We start from the raw sequence: 24,315 nt of genomic DNA, 5'->3' as shown, positions 1-24,315 counted from the left end.
CATGGCCCAGGTGGGACTGAGGTTTAAAAATTGCACTTCGGCTCAATTTCACATACCGCTTGTGTTTATCGAAGTAGGAGCTGATTTCAGGTTGCTCAAGTTTTCACACTGCTGACGGCTGACAACAAGTTTCCAGGCTCTTTGTTCGGGAGTTCGACTACTCTTTGTTTGTGGCTGTTAACACTCCAACCTTGGTTTACTTTGTCTCGAGACAACTTTGGTGACAGCTAACTACACTTCTACCGGCAGTCCAAAGACAGCATCTGCATAGAACAAAAAGATACATATATTTACACTAGATGGATCCTTTATCCAAAAATGCCATGTTTTTGCTTGTTGTTTACTGAAAACCTAGCTTCCAGTTTCCTCTCAGCTGGATGCCCTCCCAACAGGCTAAATACTGGAAGACTTGTATTCCCTCCTGTCAATAACAACACTGTTATTTTAACCATTTTCACAGAGATATACATCATGTAAGGCGCCTTGAGCTCTGAGAAGTGACATCAAGTCAACCTGATACTTGGATAATGAGGCGCTGCAGGATGGACCATCTGTGCCTTCAGCCTGAGCTCAAATCCGGAGCCAAACAGACTCTTCACATTGTTTTGTTATGTGTGTATACTGTCATTATTAACATTAACCATTATGTCTGGCATTAACATCATTTGAGATTTATACCCTTCAAACGTGGGTGGAATGCAACTCTTAAAAAAAGCAATATTGTAATTAATAGACCACAGAATGCATTAATTAAATCGGAATTAATTGAGCCGCTTCCCTTTCTCCCTTGTGCTCTTGATAAATGTCTCCTTTGGCACTACCATGTTTGCTTCAGAGTTCATAAGTGACTCTGTTCCAACAATTGCCTTGACTTATCAGGGCTATTTTTGCTGGTGGTCATTCCCTAGAGACAATGCAACCCTGGACCCAGTGATCTCATTAGGGCTATTTTAGCTCATCATTTCTCTGTAACATTGAGTCGAACCTCTAAGCTGAAATGATGCCAGCTTCTCTGAAGCCCTTCCCTATAAAAGTAAATAGTGTAACCCACAAAAGCACGATGCACAGCCTACCAGCAGCCAAATCCATCTTCTCTCGTTTATATTACTCTTGGGATACTAAAGAACAAAAAGGCAGCTGATCTAGTGAAGTGTAATCATATTCTTTATTTGCACTCCCAAATTCCCCAGGTGTCTGTGAACCCATGAATTAAGACTATAAAATATGGCCTGAGCACACATATTGCTTGCAAAACAAGTCAAGTATATTTATGGTATTCTTTTAAATAAATAGCTACAATGCAAAGTACTTTGCAAAAATCCAGGGATAATCAACAGATAGAACCAATTCTATGAACTGGGACATAATTTTATGTGCATGTGGAGCTACCTTTGTGTGTATAAAATATAGGTTGGCCGCATTATGTTGACTTCCACTTAAATCAGGAAAACTGCAGACTATAGCGCTTTAGCCTTAGCAGGGTGGAGAAAATCCAGATACATGGGTGGTGCCAGTGTGACTGATGTATTTGTAGAAGAACGTCCGATTTCAAACCATAAAGCCACTTGCTTTGCAGAATGAAGTTTGTTGAGCAATAAAAGAATTCAGAAAATTAAAGAATTATGAATGTGATCATCCTTTAAAAATTGTGTAACGAAAAAACAGACTTTAAATTCTCTTTTAGTCAATAGCAGTGTTTATATTTCGCCTATCTATAAATGATAGCTATTCATGGATATTGATTTTTAATGAAACATGGTATTTAAGGTGACTTTAGAAAAAAATTGCATAAAAGTTCAAATTTAACTTCAAGAAGTTTGCAGATGGAAGCAAATCAAGAAAGAAAAATTGAACTTTTTATTAATCATCATAACCAGGTTTGTCTATGGGGCAGGAAAGAAATCCAGTTCAGCAATGCAGTTGGTTCATTAACTGTTAATATGTCAAAAAATATGCAAAAAATCATGCAAAGAACCTGGTATAAAGAATAAGGGATAGTGGCTGGGATGAGAAAAATAAGAAATGGGAAAAGGCGTGAATAAAACAATCAAATGAGTCACAAAAAAACTCATACAGTATTGTTAGTGGTCATGGTAGGAATAGTGCAAATGATAACATATATGTAGTGTGGTGTGGGGAATCCTTGGCTTGTGGAAAAGTCTGATGGCGTCTGCCTTAGTGGAAAACATGTAGTCTGGAACGTGAACTAGCAGAGTGAAAGAAATGGAGCTTGGATTAATAATAACTGGATTTTGCCCACTATTACCTGTGATATATGATTGTTAAAGGAGGCCATTTCATGACTTTAATACTAATTTTTTTCATAGTAGGTGCAGGGAAAATGTCTGATCTGAGTTCACAAGTCTCCAATCTACAATAAAACCATTTCCTGTATATGCTGCTAATTGTTTGATGTAGTTGCCCTCTTGTAAGTAACCATTTTATAATGAGATTTTAATCAAGTGTGATGTGTAACGCTGTGTTTCAAATCCTCCACAGCGCAACAATGCTAAAGCAATTGAGGGGCACCAGGTTACTGTCAAAAGTGCCTTCATTATGGCTTGGCTCAATATAGTGCCAGTTAAGGACACAAGCACATTTACCAATTCATCTGTAACTGAAAACTGTGTGCAGTCTTTTATGTGTTATTAAAACTCAAAATTATGGGCTTCCTGTAGAGATGTGGTCGCCTACAGGTCAAAGGTTACATCAGTTAATCGGATTGCTGCCGGATACCCCACAGGCCTTCCTACTCTTGATGAGTTTTCAAGCTAAGAGGCACTTAACATTTATGCCCACCCTGTGTGCTGAACTCGTTTATGCTGCACAAGAAGAAAGAAAAATGAGATTTCAACTGGTGAGAGTCACTGCGTGACTTCTGCACATCATTTTGTCATGAGTGGAAAAAGTTGAGCAGAGTAATCGGTGTGGGAAATTACAAATTTTAGTTCATGATCTTCTGCACTGATTTTTTTTTAAAAGTGCCAGATCTTTTTTGAAGTGGACCAAGTACTTCATTTTAGGCAGTCTTTTCAGGTTGTTAAACTTTTCAGTTTCCACTTTACGATGAGTTGAATGTGTTTTCTCTCTCGTCTGTGTTTGATCTAAAGTTGGGGACTAAATCAGCGATGCCATCAGGACGAAACAGAGAGCAATCACTGGATGTTCGTGAAAAAGCTGCATACACAGCACATGTGGAGATAATAAAAATTTAACTCTGTCTGCATTTCAATGTTGTGATTGTTGTGTTATGATCCAGATTAATCTATTTTAGATACCGAACTAAGCACATTTTTTGTTTTATTTACTCTGACATAACGACATTTATTGCCTTAGAGTGACAGCACATATGTAGGTGCCTATTGTTCCAATATGCTGGGGAATGTCTCAAATATTTCTAAGTCCCCCTGCCAAGCTGTAATTGACTTAATCTTTCCATTAGCCCCTAGTTGCCAAAGCCAGCTGTCATCTGTTAAAGTTAACTGCTGTAACAAGGTGCTTTTCATGCTTTCTGATAGATGTGAAGACTCAAGGGTGATTTTTAACCCCCTGACTTCCGACACAGCACACAAACACACACTCATGCGTACCTGTATGTCCGCTGCTGACAGGTCTTATAGGCACCAGCACACAAACTGATAAATTCTTCATTTTTTTCAGGTTATGGGGCACCGCTGATCTCATTGAGCTTGTTAATACTCCTGTAGACAGAAATAAACAGAACCTATAACCTACACGCATCATCACTTCTCCACAGGTAGCAAACAGAGATAACAAGTCCCAGCAGAGTGCTAGGAGACAATACCACATATGTAGAATGAGAGAAAGCAGCACTGTTTCTTAATTTTCCCCGAATTATTTGAACATGTAAAATTAGCTTACAAGATATAAATTATAACAGAATTGAATATCTATATGCATGAATACACGTCTATTTACTTCACTGCCACTACCAGAAGATGGCAACATCACATTATACAGTAGAGTGTACAGTATTGCATCAGAAATATATTATTGTGTGACAGCATGATACAGTGTTAAGAAACACACACAAAAAAGTCTTATTCTAGTGCAGAACTGATACAAAAATTTAATTTTAAGTCTTGATTAATTAAAATAAAGCTGAACAAGGCAATTACAACTTACAACATTTTACAGCACAATTTCATTCACATGCGTACGGTGAAAACGTTCATGCATGGATCTTGCAATAATTACATGGGAACCATGCTACAATGAAATTTTCAGACGTGTTCATTTTGGTCCAGCTTGTCAGTCACGCTACTTTCCGTAGTTGTGTTTTCTCACTACTGAAAGACTGCCAGGCCTAATTAGTTCAAGAGCTCATCAAATGACTTTGAACTTCTATTGCTAGCTTGACTATTGCATCAGTGTTCAATTTTAGAAGCAGGGTCAAAACCTGGCCGATACATACCACATCTAATTGACAGAAGCTGGACTGCAATGCCAAATGAGTTCTACACCCACAGGCAGAGCATATGCCCCGAGGTCCTGTTAAAAGTGAGCATATATAACGCACAATAATTGGAAACTGTGTACCTATAACTATGTATACTTTGTTTTTTTTTCAGTTTTTCTTTTATTTAATCGTTTATTTTTGCTCTTATTGTTATTATTTAATTCAGTCATAACTTTTTAACAGACAGAGGAAACGTCCACTAAATAGTGACTGACTAATGTGAGGTAGAAGGAGTGCTTATATATGCCTGGTCTTCCGTACCAGTCAAAGTTCAGTCAATTTATCAAGTAATGACTAAATAGAAGCAGGGTCAAAACCTGGCCATACAGTAGCTTTCTCATTAAAGCAACCAACAACAAAATCAACAACTGTAACCCTTAAAACAGATACAAAAAATCTATTGATATATTGTTAATACATTTGTCTTGAATGATGAAAGCACAATTTCACAGTGATACAGCAATGTTTGTATCAATATTCTTCACATACTTAATACAATCTCATAATTTTAGAAATATCTGCTGATGGCTGGTGCACCAGAAACCTGATCAAAAGTTTACTACTGAGACCTTTTTCTGTAAGTGCATGGCAGTTCTTGTTATTAATTATGTGCAGATTAAACACATAAATCCCAAGTGCTGGCACAGAAAATAAGAGTCATTGCATACTTGAGAAAAGTGAAAATAGTAATCAACAAGCCGAACTGGGTCGCAGGAACAACAAACATCATTAACAAACATTTGACCTAGATTTTCTAACTCTCATTGAACGTTCTCCTCTTAAGGAAGTTTGTATACTCCTGAAAAGCCTTTCTGTAATTCACTGGTTGGAAACCATCTTATAATGATCTTGTAAGTAAATTCAGTGCTTAACAATTTGACCACAACTCAGTGAAAGGCTTAGGTCAGATTTACTCTAAATTACAATATTAGTAATTGCCAAAATCATTTTTTTATGTTTCTGTAATGCTTAATCCATCAGTATCCACAAGCTCTTTAATCAAAACGATTAAAGAGCTTGCTAATGATATTTTCAATGAATTTCAATGAACTTTCAAATTCACTGTTTTACAAAAACCAAATACAAGACAGTAAAGCACATTACAGTTTTTCTCAAATGCTAAAACACAAACGCCAAACCTCTAAACCAAATGACCAGTTGTCTAAACACATTTACTACATCTAGCCATAAACACATGTCACATGAAGACACAATTCACAGAACACAATCCTCCGTTGTCATAAATCTTACCACACTTTGCCTTGCTAAAACACAAGTTGCAAAAGAACTCTGCTCATATTCTCAAATGAAAGCTCGTGTGATGCAACATGCTTGCCACAGTCAGCAATATTTGAACACAATGAACACACCTGGCATCATTCATTACACACAACGACTCAAAATTGAAGACACTTGTTGCTAATGCTGTGACCACATGTATAAAAGCAAGTTCAGAGTGCACAGTTTGCTGAAGATTCCAAACAAACACAATGGATGAAGGCAGAGTCAGGGGAAGAGGAATTCGATGCAGAGGAGGGAGAAGAGCTGGCCCTGGAAGAAGAGGAACAGGCCAACGAGGAAGAGGAGTTCAAATGAGAGGAGGAAGAGGAGCAGGTCAATGAGGAAGAGGAGGAGGCCAACATGGGAGAGGAGAAGGTCCAGGAGGGAGAGCAAGACAACCTCGCACCATCATTACAGACAAGATGCGAGCAACAGTCATTGACCATGTCATTGTCCATGGCACGACAATGGCAGAAGCAGGACTAAGAGTCCGTCCAAACCTGAGTAGGTTCACCGTGGCCACCATTATCAGGGCATTCAGACAACACAACAGGTATTGTACTCTATTGCTTTCTTTGTCACAATACAGTTTTACAAACCTGTGAAAGTAGTCTATTGGTTTCAAATCAGTTGTGACTGTATTGTAACACATGTCAATTGACAACACATGTTTCTTTCTTTAGAGTTGAAAGAATGCCACATAGAGGTGGGAGGGTTGCCATATTTACAGCGGCACAAGAAACCCTCATTGTGGATATGGTTCGTGGGAACAACCTCATCAGTCTCCGGGAGATCAGAGACAAAGTCATTGCCGATAATGTCAACTTTGAGAGCATTGACGATGTCAGCTTGGCCACAATAGACCGAGTTCTCTGGCGCCAAAAGACGCGGATGAAACAGGTCTATAGGGTTCCCTTTGAGCGCAACTCTGCGCGACACAAAGACCTACGTTACGAGTATGTGCAAGTAAGTATACATCCATGTTCACAGTACAGTTAGTGGACATGCTGTGTTGCTCAGTGGCCTACATTACTTCTGGACAATACTGTGCTACCTGATTGACTGTTGTTCTGAACACCTGTGCACTTTCACATTTTCACAGAGGATATTACAGTTGGACACGATGGCCAGACCTCATGAGTACCTCTTCCTGGATAAGGCTGGCTTCAACCTGCAGAAACGAAGGCAAAGAGGCCGTAACATCATTGGCCAAAGAGCCATCACTGAGGTCCCTGACCAACGGGGGGGTAATATTACTCTTTGTGCGGCTATGGGTTCGGAGGGGCTTGTCCACCGGCATGCTGTCCTTGGGTCTTACAACACCCAACGTCTCCTCACCTTCCTAGAGGAGCTAAAAGACATCCTCCTAGACCGCCAACAACACCATCCTGGGCCCGCACATCACATTTATGTGATCATTTGGGACAATGTCCGCTTCCACAGAACAAACCAAATCAGAGAGTGGTTCACCACCAACAGTGACCACTTTTTAAACGTCTGTCTGCCACCCTACTCCCCTTTCCTGAACCCTATAGAGGAGTTCTTGTCATCGTGGAGATGGAAGGTTTATGACAGACAACCATACACAAGATAGAACCTCCTAAGGGCAATGGAGCTGGCCTGTGTTGACATCCCAGCGGAGGCCTTCCAAGGATGGATTCGCCATTCCAGGGCGTTTTTCCCGCGGTGCCTGGCGAGAGACAATATAGCCTGCGATGTGGATGAGGTGATGTGGCCCGATGCAGCTCAGCGACATAATGCCGCACAGTGATTGTGGTGTGTGTGTGGTGTGAACAAAGTAAATGAAAACCCTGATCATGCTTTCAAGACTACTGTTGTGTGCAATAGATTCTGTTTTTGCATTGAGTTGTGTTACAGTAGTGTACGTACATGCAGGATTTTCTATAGATTTATACTCTTCATATGAAACTCACAAATCTAAATGCCTAATCCTGTGCAGAGATCTACGACGATCGAATACTGTATAGTTTTGAAAAATATGCATTGGCAGTTATGAAACAAAGAACCTTCTCACAAATTGAGCATTGTGTTTTCAATTGTTTTGCTGTAGTGTGTAATGATGTGTATAGTGTTTACATTTTTGAAAGCTTCGAGCTGCTCTTTTGGTGTGAAAGTTTGAGTTTTGCAGTGGGAAGGTGTGGTTGTGTTTATGTAGCTTTAGAAAAGGGTGTTGTGTTTAGACATTGGGGAACATGGTGGGAACATTTGTGAAATGTGTTTTAGCATTTGAGAAAAACTGTAATATTTTGTAAACTAAACTACCAAATGAAACTTATTTACTTGCATTCCCGAACAAATAAATTTTCTTCAAATAAATTTGGCAGATTTCTAAAATATTTGTGTTTTCTTGTTTTAATGACAAGTGGTAATACATTTGTTGGACACTGCATATACATACATATGAATAAAAATAAAACAATTGTAGTAGCCCGGTGGCCTGGTGGTGTAAAAAAGAAAAAGAAAAACATTATTTAAGAGGTCACTAGGATTTCTGAAGAGAAGGCAACATCCCTCTGCCCTCTAGTGGAAAATGCATTAAGTGACTTGGTGAGGGTTGTTTAACTCTAAATCACAATTTCTATCCAGTAAAATCCCAAATAATTAAAGGGTGTGGCTTATAAATTTAAAAGAATGTACATCTGGGCACCAGTTGAGCAGGCGCCTATATGCCTAAGTGCGGCCCAGGTTTGAGTCTCTGACCTGCTGCATATCTCTCTCTCCTCTGTTCTCTCTCCCCCTTTTCCTGTCTACTCTTCCATGTTTAACTCTCAAATAAAAGCAAAATGTCCTAAAATAAATCTAAAAAATGTGGGCCCATTTCACTGATGTGCTTGCAAACACTGCCAAGATGAACATTCATGGGCTTCTGTTTTGTTTAGCGTTAGTAATAAAACAACTGTGATAATAGTTTCCAATACCAAGCTTTAAATTTTTATGATGTTGATAGTTTTTTCTTTGAATCTGGTGCTGGGATCATCATTAAACGTCTCTGATTATGAACTTGCCTTCAAAACCAGGTGTCCAGGTCTGTGACTTTATCAAGCTTTTTAAAAAGCTCCCAGCTTTACCATGTTGACATATTATACCATACTGCAAAGTTTTCTGATGCCACTGCTAATGTTAGTTTACTCACAGGTAACTCAGATATAGGGGAACACGGTGACAATGTACTTATTTGGCAAATATGGTGCCATGAAAATGTATTTCTTACTGTCTGATTTCTTAGTTGTTTTTTTGCAGTTTGTTCATCAAAGAAATTTGGATATTAAATTAAGCCAACCAAGTAAATACAAAATGCTGTTTTTAAATACTGATGTCATTTATTAAGGGGGAAAAAAGCTATCCAAACCTGTCTAGCCCTTTGTAAAAAGGTGATTGCTGCTTTTGTTAAATGATGACTTGATTAACAACTTGGAAAGCTGAATTCAATCTCACAAGCCACACCCAGGACTGATTACTGCCAGACTTGTTGAATCAAGAAATCACTTAAATAGAACCCCTCTGAAGTGAAGCAGGATAAAAGAGCTCAAAAAGCAGCACATTATGCCACAATCGAAAGACACAGCTGAGAAACAAAGTAAGGGACATTTTTCAGTCTAACAAATGGGACAAAGTCATTTCTAAGACTTTGGGACTCCAGAAAAACATGGTAAGACCCATTATCTACAAGACTTGGAACGGTGGTGAACCTTCCCAGGAGTGGCTGGCCTACCAGAATTACTCCAAAAGCACACTGACAACCCATCCATGAAGTAGGAGTAGGAAATATGAGTAGGAAGTCACAAGAACCCAGAGCAACATCTAAAGAAATGTAGACCTCACTTGCCTCAGTTAAAGTCAGTGTTCATGATTCAACAGTAAGAAAAAAACCTGGAGAAAAATGACATTCATGGGAGAGTTCCAGGGCGAAAACTACTGCTGACCAAAATGAACACAAAGGCTGATCTCACATTTGGCAAAAAACATCTCAACGGTTGCCAAAACCTCTGGAAAAATAATGTGTGGACTGAGTTTGGAAGGTTTGAGTCCTATTACATCTAAAACTAACACAGCATTTCATGAAAAGAACACCACACCCACAATCATACATGGTGGTGGTAGTGTATGCTGCTTTACAACCTGAATGCCTTGCTGTCTTTGATGAAACCATGAATTCTGCTCTCTACCACAAAATTACTTGATTTAAAACACTTCAGAACAGAGCAGATCAATGACGACAATAACAATAATCACCAGTCCCACAAATTCCTCTGCACTGATGTAAAAAGACTCACTGCTACATATTTGCTAATGCTTGTTGCAGCTCTTGCTGCAAATATTGGCACAAACAGTTATTAAGTTTAGAGGGCAATTACTTTTTCACATAGAGTGAGGTAGGTTTGGATAGCTTTGTTCCCTTGATAAATGAAATGATCATTTAAAAACTGCATTTGATCGTTGTCTAATATTCAGATTTGTTTGATAATCTAAAACAAACATATGACAAATATGGATCTAAGAAATCAAAGAAAGGGGCCAATACTTGTTCATACTAAGGTGTGTATACCAGAGGCCATCTGGGTTTTCATATTCCACTGAGAAAACTTTATGCAGTGATGCTACATCTGTTGTAGAACAGCTAAGTATAAAGTTCAAATTTCTAGCTTGGTTAAAACATAAGGAAAGGTCATAGGAACAGCACACAAAACTTCTCATTCCCCAAGAAAGTTGTGTATAGTCCACAGTTTGGCTGTTGAATTCTGGTTGGAGATAGAGTCCCTTTGTGTAAATATATCTGATAAATTAGAGTATTTATTCCTCCTTCCGTCAGTTAAATTGATGAATGGACAGCTCATGACTGAATGACAGTGTAAAGAGGTTTTGAAATATTTGTTTTTTAATTATTTATTAAGTTTTTACTTGTTATGTGATCTGTATTTACTCAAAGTGCACCCATTTTAGGTTTTTGTCTTGATTTTTGTTATCTGATTTTCAATGCAGCAGTTGCCTGATCCAGGATGATTTTCTCCTATGGGAGACAATAATCTTATCTTCCACCCATCTTTTCTTCCACTTATCCAATTTCAGAGTCATGGTTGGTCTGGAGCCTATACCAGCTGCCAAAGGGTAATAGGCAGTGTATGCTGTTCCTAGTCCGTTGCAGGACTGACGCAGGGAGACAGATAACCATGCACATCTACAGCCAATTTAGAATCACCAGTTAACCTAACAAGCATGTCTTTGGACTGTGGGAGAAAGCCAGATTAAGCAGAAGGAACCCATACAGACAAACTCCATTCAAACAGACCATAGCCAGCAAAGTAGATTCGAACTCAGAACCTTCTTGCTGTGACACTACAGTGCAAACCACCATTCCACCCTTCCTCTGTCTCAGTTTGTCTTAAATAAAATGTACCAAAAAACATATATAAGTGCATTACAGTGCGCTTTTAGGATATAAAGGGCTGTAATATAAAGAAGGCCAGCTTGCATCCATGTATCAGCTCTCTCTGTCAGCTAATCTCCACCAAAAATGCATCATAATAAAAATATGGGACATGAGCTGATCATACAAGACGTTATTATGGCAAGCAAGTTAACCGGAAATTGTTTTTGTCTAAATGTATCCTGGTTATATTTGATCATTAGTGTTGGAAATCATGCTATACAGACTGCTTGCAGCAAAAACTGTACACCTGCTGCCCCAGCCACACTCTTTATTACTTGAGAGCTTAGGACGCAAAAAGGAAAGCTACACCATCTGCATATACTGTAATAAATCTTTCTTTGCTCTGTTATAATTGCATTAGTAAATGCACAAAACAGCAGACTGTTTTGCAGATGTCTTGCAGGTGCAATGTAATAACAGCTGGAGTTAAAACAATAACAATGATCACAAGTCCTGTAAGTGAGATATTCCAAAGCAGGGGAAATTTGTCGGATCATACGCGGTGTTCTCTCACACACATACAGTATCTGCTAAAATCACACAAGACTAACACGTGCAAGTTGCAACAACTACAAAGAAAAGGAGGAAATACTAAATGTCAGTGCATGATTCATAGAACATCACTTGATGAAGTCCATCATCTCAAGACTGTCCTCTCACAATGCCTGCAACTGATTAAAGTCAGCAATTACCTTCGGAGCAAAACCAAAAGGCTGAAAAGAACTGAGTAAAAGGAATTTACAAGTATGCACCTCACAAAAGTATAAAGTACCTCATACAAAGTCATCCCACATAGCTGTATTTCAAAAGGAGGAAGCACCGACAGTGGCTGTGGAAGAAAAGGTGGTTTTGAAAGAATGTTTTTAGCCACTTCTGTGTTTGCATTAGCCAGCTAAAGACTCATATTAACCTCTTACATCACTTGGCTGTTGTTCACATAACTCAAACAGCAATCCTTTAAGAGCCCAGTGGATATCATAATATAAAGAGAATTCACAAGATCTCTTGAACAGCAATATGACTGGTATAGTAGATTCTTGTGAACAGTTATTAAATAACCAAAAACTTTGCAATACAAAAAATACACTCTTATAGGAGTCTGGGGTTGTCTGCAAAACCCTTGAGACTACAAAGAGGAAAGTAGCAGGCTAGGGTGTTGCGCAGATACAAATCTCTGCTTTTTAAAGGAAATGTGTGATGTTACTAAAGGGCAAATTCTGCATGTGTTGGTAATTCCAGGGAAATCACAGATCTTTGGTATCTGCTTCTCAGTGATGTATATCTATTCCTTGTGGTTTCCAGGAAACATCGTTAGCAGATGGATTACAGCAGCAGAAAACCACAGTGGGTGTCACTTCTGTCGGCTAAGAGCAGGAAATTGAGGCGATCGTTTTTACCAACCCCTAAGAATATTGTGTGGTTTGATGACTTTTGATTTCTCCAACAATATTACAAGGTAGAGTCCGAATTTGGCATAAGCAATATGAAAGCATGGATCCACTGGGCCTTTTTTCAACTGTTCAGGCTAGTGATGGTGGTGTAGTGGTGTGGGGGATTGTCAGTATTTAAAAACCACAGCCTACTTTAGTGTTGTTGCTTTCCATGGCGATCCATCTATGACCACATTTTGCTCATATTCTGAAGATTAATTCCAGCAGGATAAGGCGCCTAGTCACAAAGCTCAATTCATCTAAAACTGGTTTCTTGCACATGACAATCAATTCACGCCACTCAAATGGTCGCCACAGCTACCAAAAACAAAATCTCTGCGGAAGGCAAAAGAGGGTCCAAACGAGTATTAACAATGTGTATCTAAAGATTTGGCCGTTATCTAATAATAACAATTAAAATTTGTTCATGTGAGCTATACACTCACACGAACATATTTTAACTGTTTATTTATTTATTTATTTATTTTGTATGATTTTAATCCCGCCCTTAAGAGACTAATGATCTTATTTTCTAAGCACCGTTATTACTCGTTTTGTTCCTTCGTGTATTTAGCATTACCCCCGACACCTGTTACACCAGTGTTAATGTCCTTAAACCTACAAACAAAGTTACAGTTACAGTAGAAATTGAGCCTGGATGAACGTCACGTGCTGTTTTCTTGCGTGTATTTTACAGAGACATTTGCGGTAAACTGAAGGAAAGGGGTGGGCAGGGGACCTGACATGCCATTAAGTTGCAGACTCTTTGGTGGAGACTTCAGAGATTAAAAAAAAAAAAAAAAAAAAATCAGAGCGCGCAGCTTCCCTTTCCGACTGCAGCTGTGCGCGGAGCTTCGTCGACTGATTCATGTGACTTACAACTGGAAAGCATCAGGAGGTAAAGTTTGTATTCTTTCGTGTGTTATTAAAGCCACGATTAAACAAGGACTAGGGTACTTTAAACGAAAACTAAAGGATTTTAGTCGCTTTTTTTCCTGCATTTGTAAGCGAAAAACAACTTTAATCATCGTTCAGTTAACGATGATATGTTATTGTTATTCGTTGTGTTAGTATGGGTGATTAAATATATATTTTACAATGTTTTAAAGGCAAACATACGTGTTTTTATTTGTTTGTTTGCTTTGTTTTTGGTTAAGCACTGGCATCTCAAAATGTGTCATGTGAGCAGAAATGTGTCTTTTTCGTGTATAAAAGTATAACACGGTCAGTCTTTGTCAGTAGTTGACATTTGACTTGGTATTTTTTCTTGTCTTTATTTTTCAGTAATTCTCCGTGAAGACTGAGACAGCTTGGGCAGCAATGTCTCAGCTGTACTATAAGAAAGCTGACAGCTCCACGTACAGGGACCGCATCCCTCTGCGGATCGTGCGGGCAGAATCGGAGCTCTCGGCTCTGGAGCGGGCCTACCTGGGGGCTGTAGAGAAGGGGGACTACGCCAGCGTGAAGCAAGCTCTGGAAGAGGCTGAGATCTACTTCAGGATCAACATCAACTGCGTTGACCCCCTAGGACGCACAGCTCTGCTCATTGCTATTGAAAACGAGAACCTGGAGATTATTGAGCTGCTGCTCAGCTATAACGTACACGTGGGTGATGCCCTGCTACATGCCATCCGTAAAGAGGTAGTGGGGGCCGTTGAGCTGCTGCTCAACCACAAGAAGCCACGTGGGGAAAAGCAGGTACCATCTATAATCAGTGACATCTGATTTGCAGTTATTGCTGACCTTTCAATATATCTGTGATATTATTGTGCATTATACTTTTGTAATGTATTTGCATAGAGACATTTGACAATGACTTTACTTTACATGGTTACGTTAGAGCAGAAGTGTCTCACTGTCTTACTACAAGTTACTAATTATTACATGGTTATATTTGTATACAGGAATTTATTGTTAAATATTTGTATATAGTATAAACTCCTCATATGTTTAAGTAGGAGCAGTGAGAAAAATCATTTTATTTTCTAGTCTGACTCTGAAAGAGATAAGATGCAAATAAGTGTGTTCTTTGCCCTTGTATTCTAGCTATGACTGGATGATTTAGGGAATAAAGCTATTATCTTCTCTCATAAGTTACCAAACCCCTGCTTCTGTGGGTCTTTCTGCTCCAGCTTTTACAACAAATTAGCCATTCTCCACAGTCTGTTTATCAGACGCTTTGAGAAAGGCCCCGCTTGTGTTTAGCTTCTTGACATCTTTGTAATTTAGGTCTTCCAGTACTGCTTGCTTCTCTCTATGTATTCTGTGAAAAGGGAAAAAACAGGGTGTTGCTTCCAACCAGGAAGACACTTTGAGGCCAGCTGAACCACAAGCCATTAGTTGTGTGCTTGCTGTTAGACAAGATGGTTAGAGACTGAAGACAAATGAAATTAGATCCAGTCAAAGAGTTGTTTCAGTTCCTGTGAGAGGTTTAAAAGCATTGTACTTTTGTGATAAAATGTTTGTGTACTGTAAATGCGTTATTTTATGTCTATTCATTTGTGTGTTGCTCTGTTGGTTTCTTCAAAAGGTTCCATCAGCTCTGCTGGACAAACAGTTTTCAGACTTCACCCCAGACATTACTCCAATCATCCTCGCAGCTCAAACTAACAACTATGAGATCATCAAACTGCTCTTGCAGCGAGGGGTTTCTATACCCCAGCCACACGCTATACGTTGCAACTGTATGGAGTGTGTGTCCAGTTCAGACGTGGATGTCCTGCGTCACTCCCGTTCTCGTCTAAACATCTACAAGGCCCTTGCCAGCCCGTCACTCATTGCCCTCTCAAGCGAGGATCCTTTCCTCACGGCATTTCAGCTTAGCTGGGAGCTGAAGGAGCTCAGCACGGTGGAGAACGAATTTAAATCAGAGTATGAAGAGCTGTCCCGTACATGTAAACAATTTGCAAAGGACCTCTTGGACCAGACCCGTAGTTCCAGAGAACTGGAAGTAATCCTCAACTACCGTGACGACATCAACCCGTTGCTTGATGAGAACACTAATGAGCTGGCCCGACTGAAACTGGCTATCAAATATTCCCAGAAAGAGGTGAGCTTTTATTTGATTTCGATATGGTCTTTGTCACATTGGAACAAAACGTTTTTTTTCTGGATATATTCAAGTTGAAAAAGACATGAATACAGGAATTTGTCTACACCAGCGCACATTCAGAGAGGCAACAAGAAATAAGAATCACTCTAGTTGAAAATGACATGAAATGCGCCAAGATGAGTTGTAAATGGCCTGGGTGGAGATGTCCTGTGGGAGTTTAGAGCAATATGTAATTGCCAGGCTGGCTCTTAGCGATGCATTACAGTAGCCCTCTTAGAGAATCCCACGATAATTGGATAATTGAGGATAATGATGGGAGAAGTAATGGCCATTTCCCTGAAATACAAACTCATAATATTTTAAACTGGGTGGGGACCTTTTACTGTCTTTTAACATATTCTCTGGATATTTATCAATTACATGCCAGTTTTGTATTATTTGCGGCAATTTAAAGAAAATCTACTAATAATTAGATACTGTGGCATTCACACAAAGATCTGTCTCATTCATAATTATATGTATGTTTAATTTATTTTGGAGTATAACAGTACATTGCATGAATATCAACCTAACACAGAGCAGGTGACAACAAGTTTTTAAAAAGTGGTGCTTTTGGTGTCAGGTCACAACATGTAACTTTTTTTCACACCTAAACGGCGGATAGTGTCGGGAGAATCCAGTCACCCCCAGACTCTGTTTTGTTTTGGTGAGGGTGGTGTCTCTGTAGAGCATGTATAGAGGCAGAGGCAGGTCACCTGACCCCACCTGCTCCCTGTGAATTCACCTGACAGTGACCGGTGCTATTGTCACATCGGTGCATCACACAGCGTTTATACCAGGTAGCTGTGAGAGTAAACACCAGTTAATGTTCAGTCCACCTGGCATTTATGTTTTCACATGCAGCTCTTTCTGGTATATGGTTTAACTCTACTTACACTGTTACAAATTCAGGATTGCTTTGTTTGTTTTGGTGTTTCCTGGATAACAGACTGGAATATAAAGTACACATTGCGTGCACTCTGCGGGTGTCTTTCATTTATTCCACTCATTAAAGAGGCTGTGTGGAGCTTTTGGGTCTTGTTTGTCTACAGCAGTTGTATAGTATTTGCAGAGCTAATGGCTCATACCACCCATGTAGTCTTAGAATTGAGGCTTTAAGAGTCAGCAGTGTATTTTGATGACACAGTTGGCGACATGAATAAGAAAGATCAGTATGACTGCCAACAGTTCTGTGTGCTACAATTTATCTCCATGGAAAAGGCTTTAGACAGGCCTTCCTACTAATTTTGTTTATCTAATCATTTGGCCTAAATGGACTCCAGTGAGCCTGAAGTGAGAAAAATGATCTTGGTAAGAAAAAGATCATTTTCTTTTTTTAAAAACATTTTTGACATTTGGTTTTCAGCTTATGTGATTATTTGTAAATTTATTTTAAACCTCTTTAGCTGTAATACAGATAAAGGGTCCATATTAAAAATCTACATCAGCACATTTAAAAACAGCATTAGCATTATATTTAATGGGCCTTACAGAAAACTGAACCGATGATAAAAAGCAGTTCCCATTACCCCCAACCATGGCGTCTCCCTCTGGAACCTGGTTCTGCCCGAGGTTTCTTCCTGTTAAAAGGTAGTTTTTGCTTCCACTGTTTATTGCTCATAGGGGGTCTCTGTATTATTTTGTATTATGTTACCTTGTCATGAGACAAGGTAACATTTTTCCAATATTCTGGTGACTTGATTTTAACTTTGTGACATGCAGAGTTATCCTGATGGAAGGAATCATCAAAAAATGGGTACACTGTGGTCATAAAGGGACGAACATGGTCAGCAACAACACTGAAGTACACTGTGGTGTTTAAATGCTGATCGCCCACACCATACACCACTATCACTAACCTGGACTGTTGAAAAGCTATGCTTTCATGTTGCTTATGCCAGATTCTGACCCTACCATGTCTAGTCTATCACTTCAAAGCCGTCTGGCCATTCTCCTCTGCCAACTGTATCAGAAAATTGCTTCTCACTGGATATTTTGCTTTTTTTGCATCACTCTCTGTACACAGTAGTAGAGTCTGTGTGGGAAAATCCCAGTAGATCAGGAGTTTTCTCAGACCACCCTGTCTGACACCAACAGCCATGTAACATTCAACGTTACTTAAATCATCTCTCCTTCTAATTCTGGTGCTCATTTGAACCTCAGCAGGTTGTTTTGGCCATGTCTACATGCCATGAGTTGTTGCCATGTTTGCCATCATTAGAAATCTTTGTTGTAACATGCTGTACACGTGTACCTAATAGAGTGGCTCATGAGTGTAGAATATCATTGTTTAATAATAACAATAATAGCAATTCTAATAACAATTCAGATTAAAAAGACAGACACAGAGCCATATTAGTCAAGGATTTAAAAAAATTATTCACTTCAATATTAATTGGACTACACAAACAAGAACTTGTTTGATGTCAGCAATATTAGTATCATGAAAATCTTCTTTCTTGTATTCTTTGGAGATTTCTCTGGAGGTTTCTTTTCTTGCTACTTGCTGTGCTCATTCTGCTTTTGCACATTTTCCTCTGAACCTGAGCTCAAACTCCAAATCCAAAGTGTTAAGTGTTTAAAAAGTACAAAATATATTTAACTGATTTTGAATTTTGGATTCTCACTACAGTAACTATTACAAATAGTGGTAGTGTTATCTGTGAATTTTTAGATAATAGAGTGAATATCAATGTTCTATATGATGTAATTTGCAATATACTGTGAAATAGAAGTAAGAACACTAATTGATGTAGGAGAGTCTAGCTTGAGATCTGTGTAGCGTCATTTTCACCGTCAGAAAATGTCCCCATACAAAATCTGTTCCTTCCGGATGCCACCATTTGCCTCCAGTCATTTTATGTCAAGTTCAAATCTGGCCAGGACAGTTCCTGAAGGAAACTTTAAAAAGGCAGATTCTGCACTGATAGATGACCTCATCACCCGCAACAAAATGCTTTTTAGTACCATAATTGGGATCCATTTAGCGATAACTGGGTTATGTTGAAATTGAATTCCATCACCATCTGCAGATGTCCAACAGACTTTTATATCAAATCTCATAGAGCAGAGAAAATGTGCATGGGGAAAAGATCTGGCAATCATTTCTTAACAGAGCATTGAACATCACTTGAGAAATACCTTTTTGAAACTCTTTGTCTTGAATGAATGTTTCTAGTTTTTTGGAGTTCTTGATCTATTGTGGCAAAAAAATAGCTTGTGTGCACCATTAATTACCTTTGTTCTGTTTAGTCAGTTTTTGGTTGGACCTGAGAGACAATTTATTTCATGTAAACATCTTTAATCTTTATTTGTCTCTATCTTTGTCTCCTAGTTTGTTGCTCAGCCCAACTGCCAGCAGCTGCTGGCGTCTCGCTGGTATGATGAATTCCCCGGCTGGAGGAGGCGTCACTGGGCAGTAAAGCTCATCACTTGTATCTTCATTGGCCTCATGTATCCGCTGTTATCCATCTTCTACCTGATCGCTCCAAAGAGCCGCTATGGCTTATTCATCCGTAAGCCTTTCATCAAGTTCATCTGTCACACTGCTTCCTACCTGACGTTCCTCTTCCTGCTCTTCTTGGCCTCGCAGCATCTACAGAGTGATGATCGGTTGGAACACCGTCAGGGCCCACCACCCACCATTGTGGAATGGATAATCCTGCCCTGGGTGCTTGGTAATAATACACACACATTGCAGACTCTTTTTAGCTTTCACTCCTGTGTACATGAACACTGTAGTCTAAACAGAGGTTTGTCACATGATTTCATTCATTGCGTCTCATGTGTGTTTCCCTCTGGACAAATACCTAAGCAAAAATACAACAATGACACATCTTATTTTCATTCCTTGAAGGCTTTTTATGGGCTGAGATCAAACAGATGTGGGATAGTGGTTTAGAAGACTACATAGATGACTGGTGGAACCTGATGGATTTCATAATGAACTCTTTGTATCTTGCAACAATTTCACTGAAGATTGTTGCCTATATTAAGGTAATTTATATTAAAGGCTTCTATCTGTCTGTCTGTTTTATTTGTTACTTTGTGCTGGAGCAAGCATCATGCCGGAAAAGTTGACATTGTGTGCTATCAGTATTGAGCATGTTTGACTATTGTTCTTTTTCTTTTTTCAACAGTACAGTGCAAAGTGCCAGTTGAGAGACACCTGGGAAACGTGGCACCCAACGTTGGTGGCAGAGGCATTGTTTTCCATCGCCAACATTTTCAGCTCCTTGCGTCTCATTAGTCTTTTCACTGCCAACTCCCATTTGGGGCCTTTACAGATTTCATTGGGCCGCATGCTTCTGGACATCCTTAAATTTCTCTTCATCTACTGTCTAGTGCTGCTAGCATTTGCCAATGGCCTCAACCAGCTCTATTTTTACTATGAAACAAAAACTAATGGGACTTGCAAGGGCATCCGCTGTAATCAGCAAAACAACGCTTTCTCCACGCAAGTTGAAATTCTTACATAAATTACCCATGAAAATCTGACTTGATTAATATGTTTGTTTTTCCAACAGTGCATACTGTGATGTATGGTTGTTTTCTTTTTAGGCTATTTGAAACACTGCAGTCATTATTTTGGTCTATCTTTGGGCTGATTAACCTGTATGTGACGAACGTGGAGCCGGACCATACATTCACAGAGTTTGTGGGCTCTACCATGTTTGGCACCTATAATATCATCTCCCTGGTAGTGCTTCTAAACATGCTAATTGCAATGATGAACAACTCATACCAGCACATTGCTGTAAGTAGCAAAATAAAGATTACACAATTATTTATTTCCCATTAGAGTTATCAAAATAATCTGCCTATTGCTTTTTTGTATAAATTGTTTGTGTTTCTTTTCAGGATCATGCAGACATAGAGTGGAAATTTGCACGGACAAAATTATGGATGAGCTATTTTGAAGAAGGGGGAACTTTGCCATCTCCATTCAATATAATACCCAGTCCAAAGTCAGTTTATTATCTAATTGGATGGATAAAAACACATTTGTTTAGGAGACCAAGCACAAAACGTCTTGAAACCTTTGAAACTTTGGGGGTAAAGTGTTTCCAGAGATTTTCTCTGACCTGTACTGTCACCACTGCATGGCATACATTTTCATGCATGCCTGTTTATACCCTGTCTACTATTACAGCCTCTAAGTGGCTTCGAAAATGAATTCATCCATGTTAATGTGTGTCAAACGATTACCTATTGAAAAAGGGCAAGTAAGAAAAAAAAATCACCTAATCAGTGAAAATGGAAATAACCTGGTGCTGTCTTAATGAGCCTTTTGTTTTTCTTGTAATTGCAGAGACGTGCAGCTGAAAATGTAAAATTAAGCCATGAGTATCAGGTAATAATTTGTATTATATTGTACTGTATTGTATATTATTTTTGTTTGTTTTTTTACTATCCTATTTCGATTAAATGTAAATGATTAAATGTAAACATAACTCTTCACTTGTTTAAAAATAATGTGTTTTAGGAGGTTTTGAAGAACCTCATGAAACGATATGTGGCTGCAATGATTAGAGATGCCAAGACAGAGCAGGGGTTGACAGAAGAAAATTTCAAGGTAGCATTAAATTCTTTATCATTTAAGCTTAAATACCCAGTTGTATTATGTTTTCCATATATTTTTTCCACTGTTTAATCTCAGATTCCCAATAATTGATAGGAGCTCAAACAGGATATCTCCAGCTTTCGCTTTGAAGTTCTGGGAATGATGAAAGGTAAACCCGGGCTAGCAGGTAATATTGCAAGTACCACCTTGGCTTACCCTGGAAATCCATTCAAATATTCTCCTAAATTCCCTACTGATGAGTCTCAACAGAAGCAGGACATCTTTGATATGTTCACTGCCACCACCAACACTACCAACACCACCCTACAACCTGCCAAAATCACCAGGTCTGCTTGCTTTAATAGCCAAATCAGTGGTTCAGTTATTTTGTCTACTGCAGGAAAGACTCAAAAAGGGGCTACCAAAGAAGATTCAAACACTGGATCCCTTCACAGAAGGAAAAAACTCCCTTCTCTGAAATGTGATGAAATATGCTCATTGCCAGAAGAAGAAATGTTGGGTACTGATGAAGAAATGCAAGGAAAACATCAGACTGAGGACATAATTGTGGACGTTTCACAGACTGATGAGAAGGAATTCAAGGAGATTAAACCTTCTTGCAAAGAACTTGATAAGGATGAGCTGACAAAATATAAAAATTAATCTGCCAGCAAGTAAAACTTAAAATAGTTTATTGAAATAAGTTTGCTTGTGATAAACTGTACTGTGGTAAATTACCTATTCTGCTTAATCACGAATTCTATCTGGTATATAATGGTATTAGAAAATCACAAATTATATGAGATGCATACACCCACAAAAATATGTGCTGAGGACAGGCATCAGTGCCGACTTGATCCTCAAGCAATTGCCAAACCAGTTAATAATTTATGTTTTACACTGAGCAATTCATTCCAAAGAATCCTTACACCCCGCTGCCTGTCTTCTACTCTTTTATTGCCCACTTACTATGCTATGCAAAAATACTGTATCTTAACCCAGTGTCCAGTTATTTGTACAGAAGAAATAATCAACAGTTTTAACACTGATATTGTATTCAGTACTGGAGGTAATTTGAAATTTAATCATACTGTCAAGTACAAAAGACCCTTCTCTCCTACACTGGGAGGTGAAAGGGAAAGCTTTATTCTTATTTTTGCAGTTGGAATTTAGATGATGTAATCTAGATTTGGTCCTGTAGTAACTGTTGTAACCTTGCAGGCAGTGTTGCAGACTAGTGAACTACATTTAACTTGATTTATAGTTTAACTTATTTTGCAATAACTTACAGTTGATCCACAATAACGTAAGCACTTCATTTTTATGTTTTTGTGGGTGCTTAGCTGTTAAAGCTATAGCTTTGACCCATTTATTTAAACAGTTTTACGATGGCAATCAACCAGCGTTTAAACTAGGTACAGCAGGCTGGTATTGCCCAGCGTTCACTAAGCAACATCATCAATGATAAAAGTGATGGGTTTTACATGCTGTTTTATCCCCACCTGGAGTTCCTAGGCAACTGTGTGATGGCCAGTGTATAAACATAACTGAGTGTGTTTATTCACTGGCCATATCTCTGTATATCACTGAGATATACAATGATGATTTTATAAAAATATTTTGTTAAAATTTTTATATCATATGCAGATTGCCAGTTTAATCTTCTTCTTTTTTTAAAATCTGTTTGAAGTTATATTTTAAAGTGGCTCTATATAAACAAAATTTCTTCATGTGTTGATTTAGGTGTAGTTCTTCCAGTTCTTTCAGTATGATTTACATTTTCCTAACACTGCTTGCAAGGTTAAAGGCGTTCTAGAAATTTGTGATTACTCTTCAGTTTAGTAACTTGTCACATGTATTTAAATTGATCTGAATAAATAAAATTGAATGCTAATGTAAGTGTTATCTTGTCTTGCTACCACATCATGTACCTCTCTTCAGTTAGAAGTCCTCCAGTTGTTTGGTTGTCTTTTGGTAAGCAATGACATTTCTGTGTGTTTAGTCTATGTTAGGGCCTTCTAAACTACTGAGAAAAGGATTAATGATAGGACACATAAATACTGTAGAAGCAGAAACATATTCTAGAAATAGAATACGTAACTTATTTCTTATTTAAAATAAGTTACATAATATATTATTCTCAGATAACATATCTTAGTAATATCAGACACATCTTGAGTTTACATTTGAGAATGAATGGAGAATTAATGGTTCAATCATACAGTATCTTCAGCAAGGGTGAGGAGTATGTATGGCAGATAGATTGAACTTAGACATTTATGATTTAATGCCAAATGAAAGTGTTAATGGCTTGTTGTTATAGACCAAGTGTGAAGGGTTTTTTTTTTTTATCTGTATACAATGTGTGACATATTAGATCAAATTTGTGATCTTAATTATGAGATCTACTTTACAGGTGACCTGAATATCAATTGGAATTCGCAGAACTGTCTAATAATAAACAGGCTCCTGACTGTAGTACATATATAGATAAAATAGAACTTTTTAGTCATTGTACATGTACAGTGAAATTATAGGTGCTCCACGCCAGCTGTGCAGGAGTAAAAACAGATAAAAAATACTAAAGACATCAGGAATAAATAGCAAACAGAAGAGATATATACAGTTGAAGCATATATATACAAAACAAGAGAAAGGCACACAATGGAGAACAAAGTGCTTGGAAGCAGTGCAAAAGGACTTTGTTTGAGTATAGAGTCTGTCTGTGAGTAACCTGAGTGATAAGGGTTACTCAGATCATGGCTCAGATTGTTGAGGTGGGTGGGCAGGGGTGGGGTGAGGTGAGGGGGGAATAGTGTTTCTTAGCACCCCAAATAGCCCAGGGGAAGAAGCTGTTAGTGAATCTGGAGGTGTGGGACCTGATTGACCAGAGGCGCCGACCAGAGGGCAGCGGGTCAAACAGGTAGTGGGTGGGGGCCGAGGGGTCACCTGTGATGGCCCTGGTTTTTCTGAGACAGGAGGAACTGGCGATGGCTTCAAAGGGTGGCAAAGGGCAACCAA

At 38.7% G+C, this 24,315-nt stretch overlaps 2 protein-coding genes across 2 annotated transcripts; both read left to right on the top strand.

The window, feature by feature from the left end:
• Positions 1-5,835: 5,835 nt before the first annotated feature.
• Positions 5,836-7,355, top strand: LOC109204955 (uncharacterized). The gene is made up of 3 exons (XM_019367211.2): positions 5,836-6,314; positions 6,445-6,727; positions 6,864-7,355. The coding sequence occupies exons 1-3, from the start codon at positions 6,184-6,186 to the stop codon at positions 7,353-7,355; spliced, it is 906 nt and encodes a 301-aa protein (XP_019222756.1). The 5' UTR covers positions 5,836-6,183.
• A 1,983-nt stretch (positions 7,356-9,338) lies between these two features.
• Positions 9,339-23,184, top strand: trpc4b (transient receptor potential cation channel, subfamily C, member 4b). The gene is made up of 14 exons (XM_013274361.3): positions 9,339-9,431; positions 12,513-12,666; positions 13,338-13,538; positions 13,925-14,338; positions 15,171-15,689; positions 19,066-19,408; positions 19,588-19,727; positions 19,871-20,187; positions 20,292-20,487; positions 20,592-20,786; positions 21,043-21,084; positions 21,217-21,306; positions 21,409-21,481; positions 21,695-23,184. The coding sequence occupies exons 4-14, from the start codon at positions 13,961-13,963 to the stop codon at positions 21,955-21,957; spliced, it is 2,556 nt and encodes an 851-aa protein (XP_013129815.1). The 5' UTR covers positions 9,339-9,431; positions 12,513-12,666; positions 13,338-13,538; positions 13,925-13,960; the 3' UTR covers positions 21,958-23,184.
• The last annotated feature ends 1,131 nt before the right edge of the window (positions 23,185-24,315 follow it).

The sequence above is a fragment of the Oreochromis niloticus genome, linkage group LG14, assembly GCF_001858045.2.
Source record: "Oreochromis niloticus isolate F11D_XX linkage group LG14, O_niloticus_UMD_NMBU, whole genome shotgun sequence".
In the NCBI taxonomy this organism is placed as follows: domain Eukaryota; kingdom Metazoa; phylum Chordata; class Actinopteri; order Cichliformes; family Cichlidae; genus Oreochromis; species Oreochromis niloticus.
The sequence above is the reverse complement of the archived record's forward strand: the minus strand, read 5'-3'. Positions and strand labels throughout refer to the sequence as shown.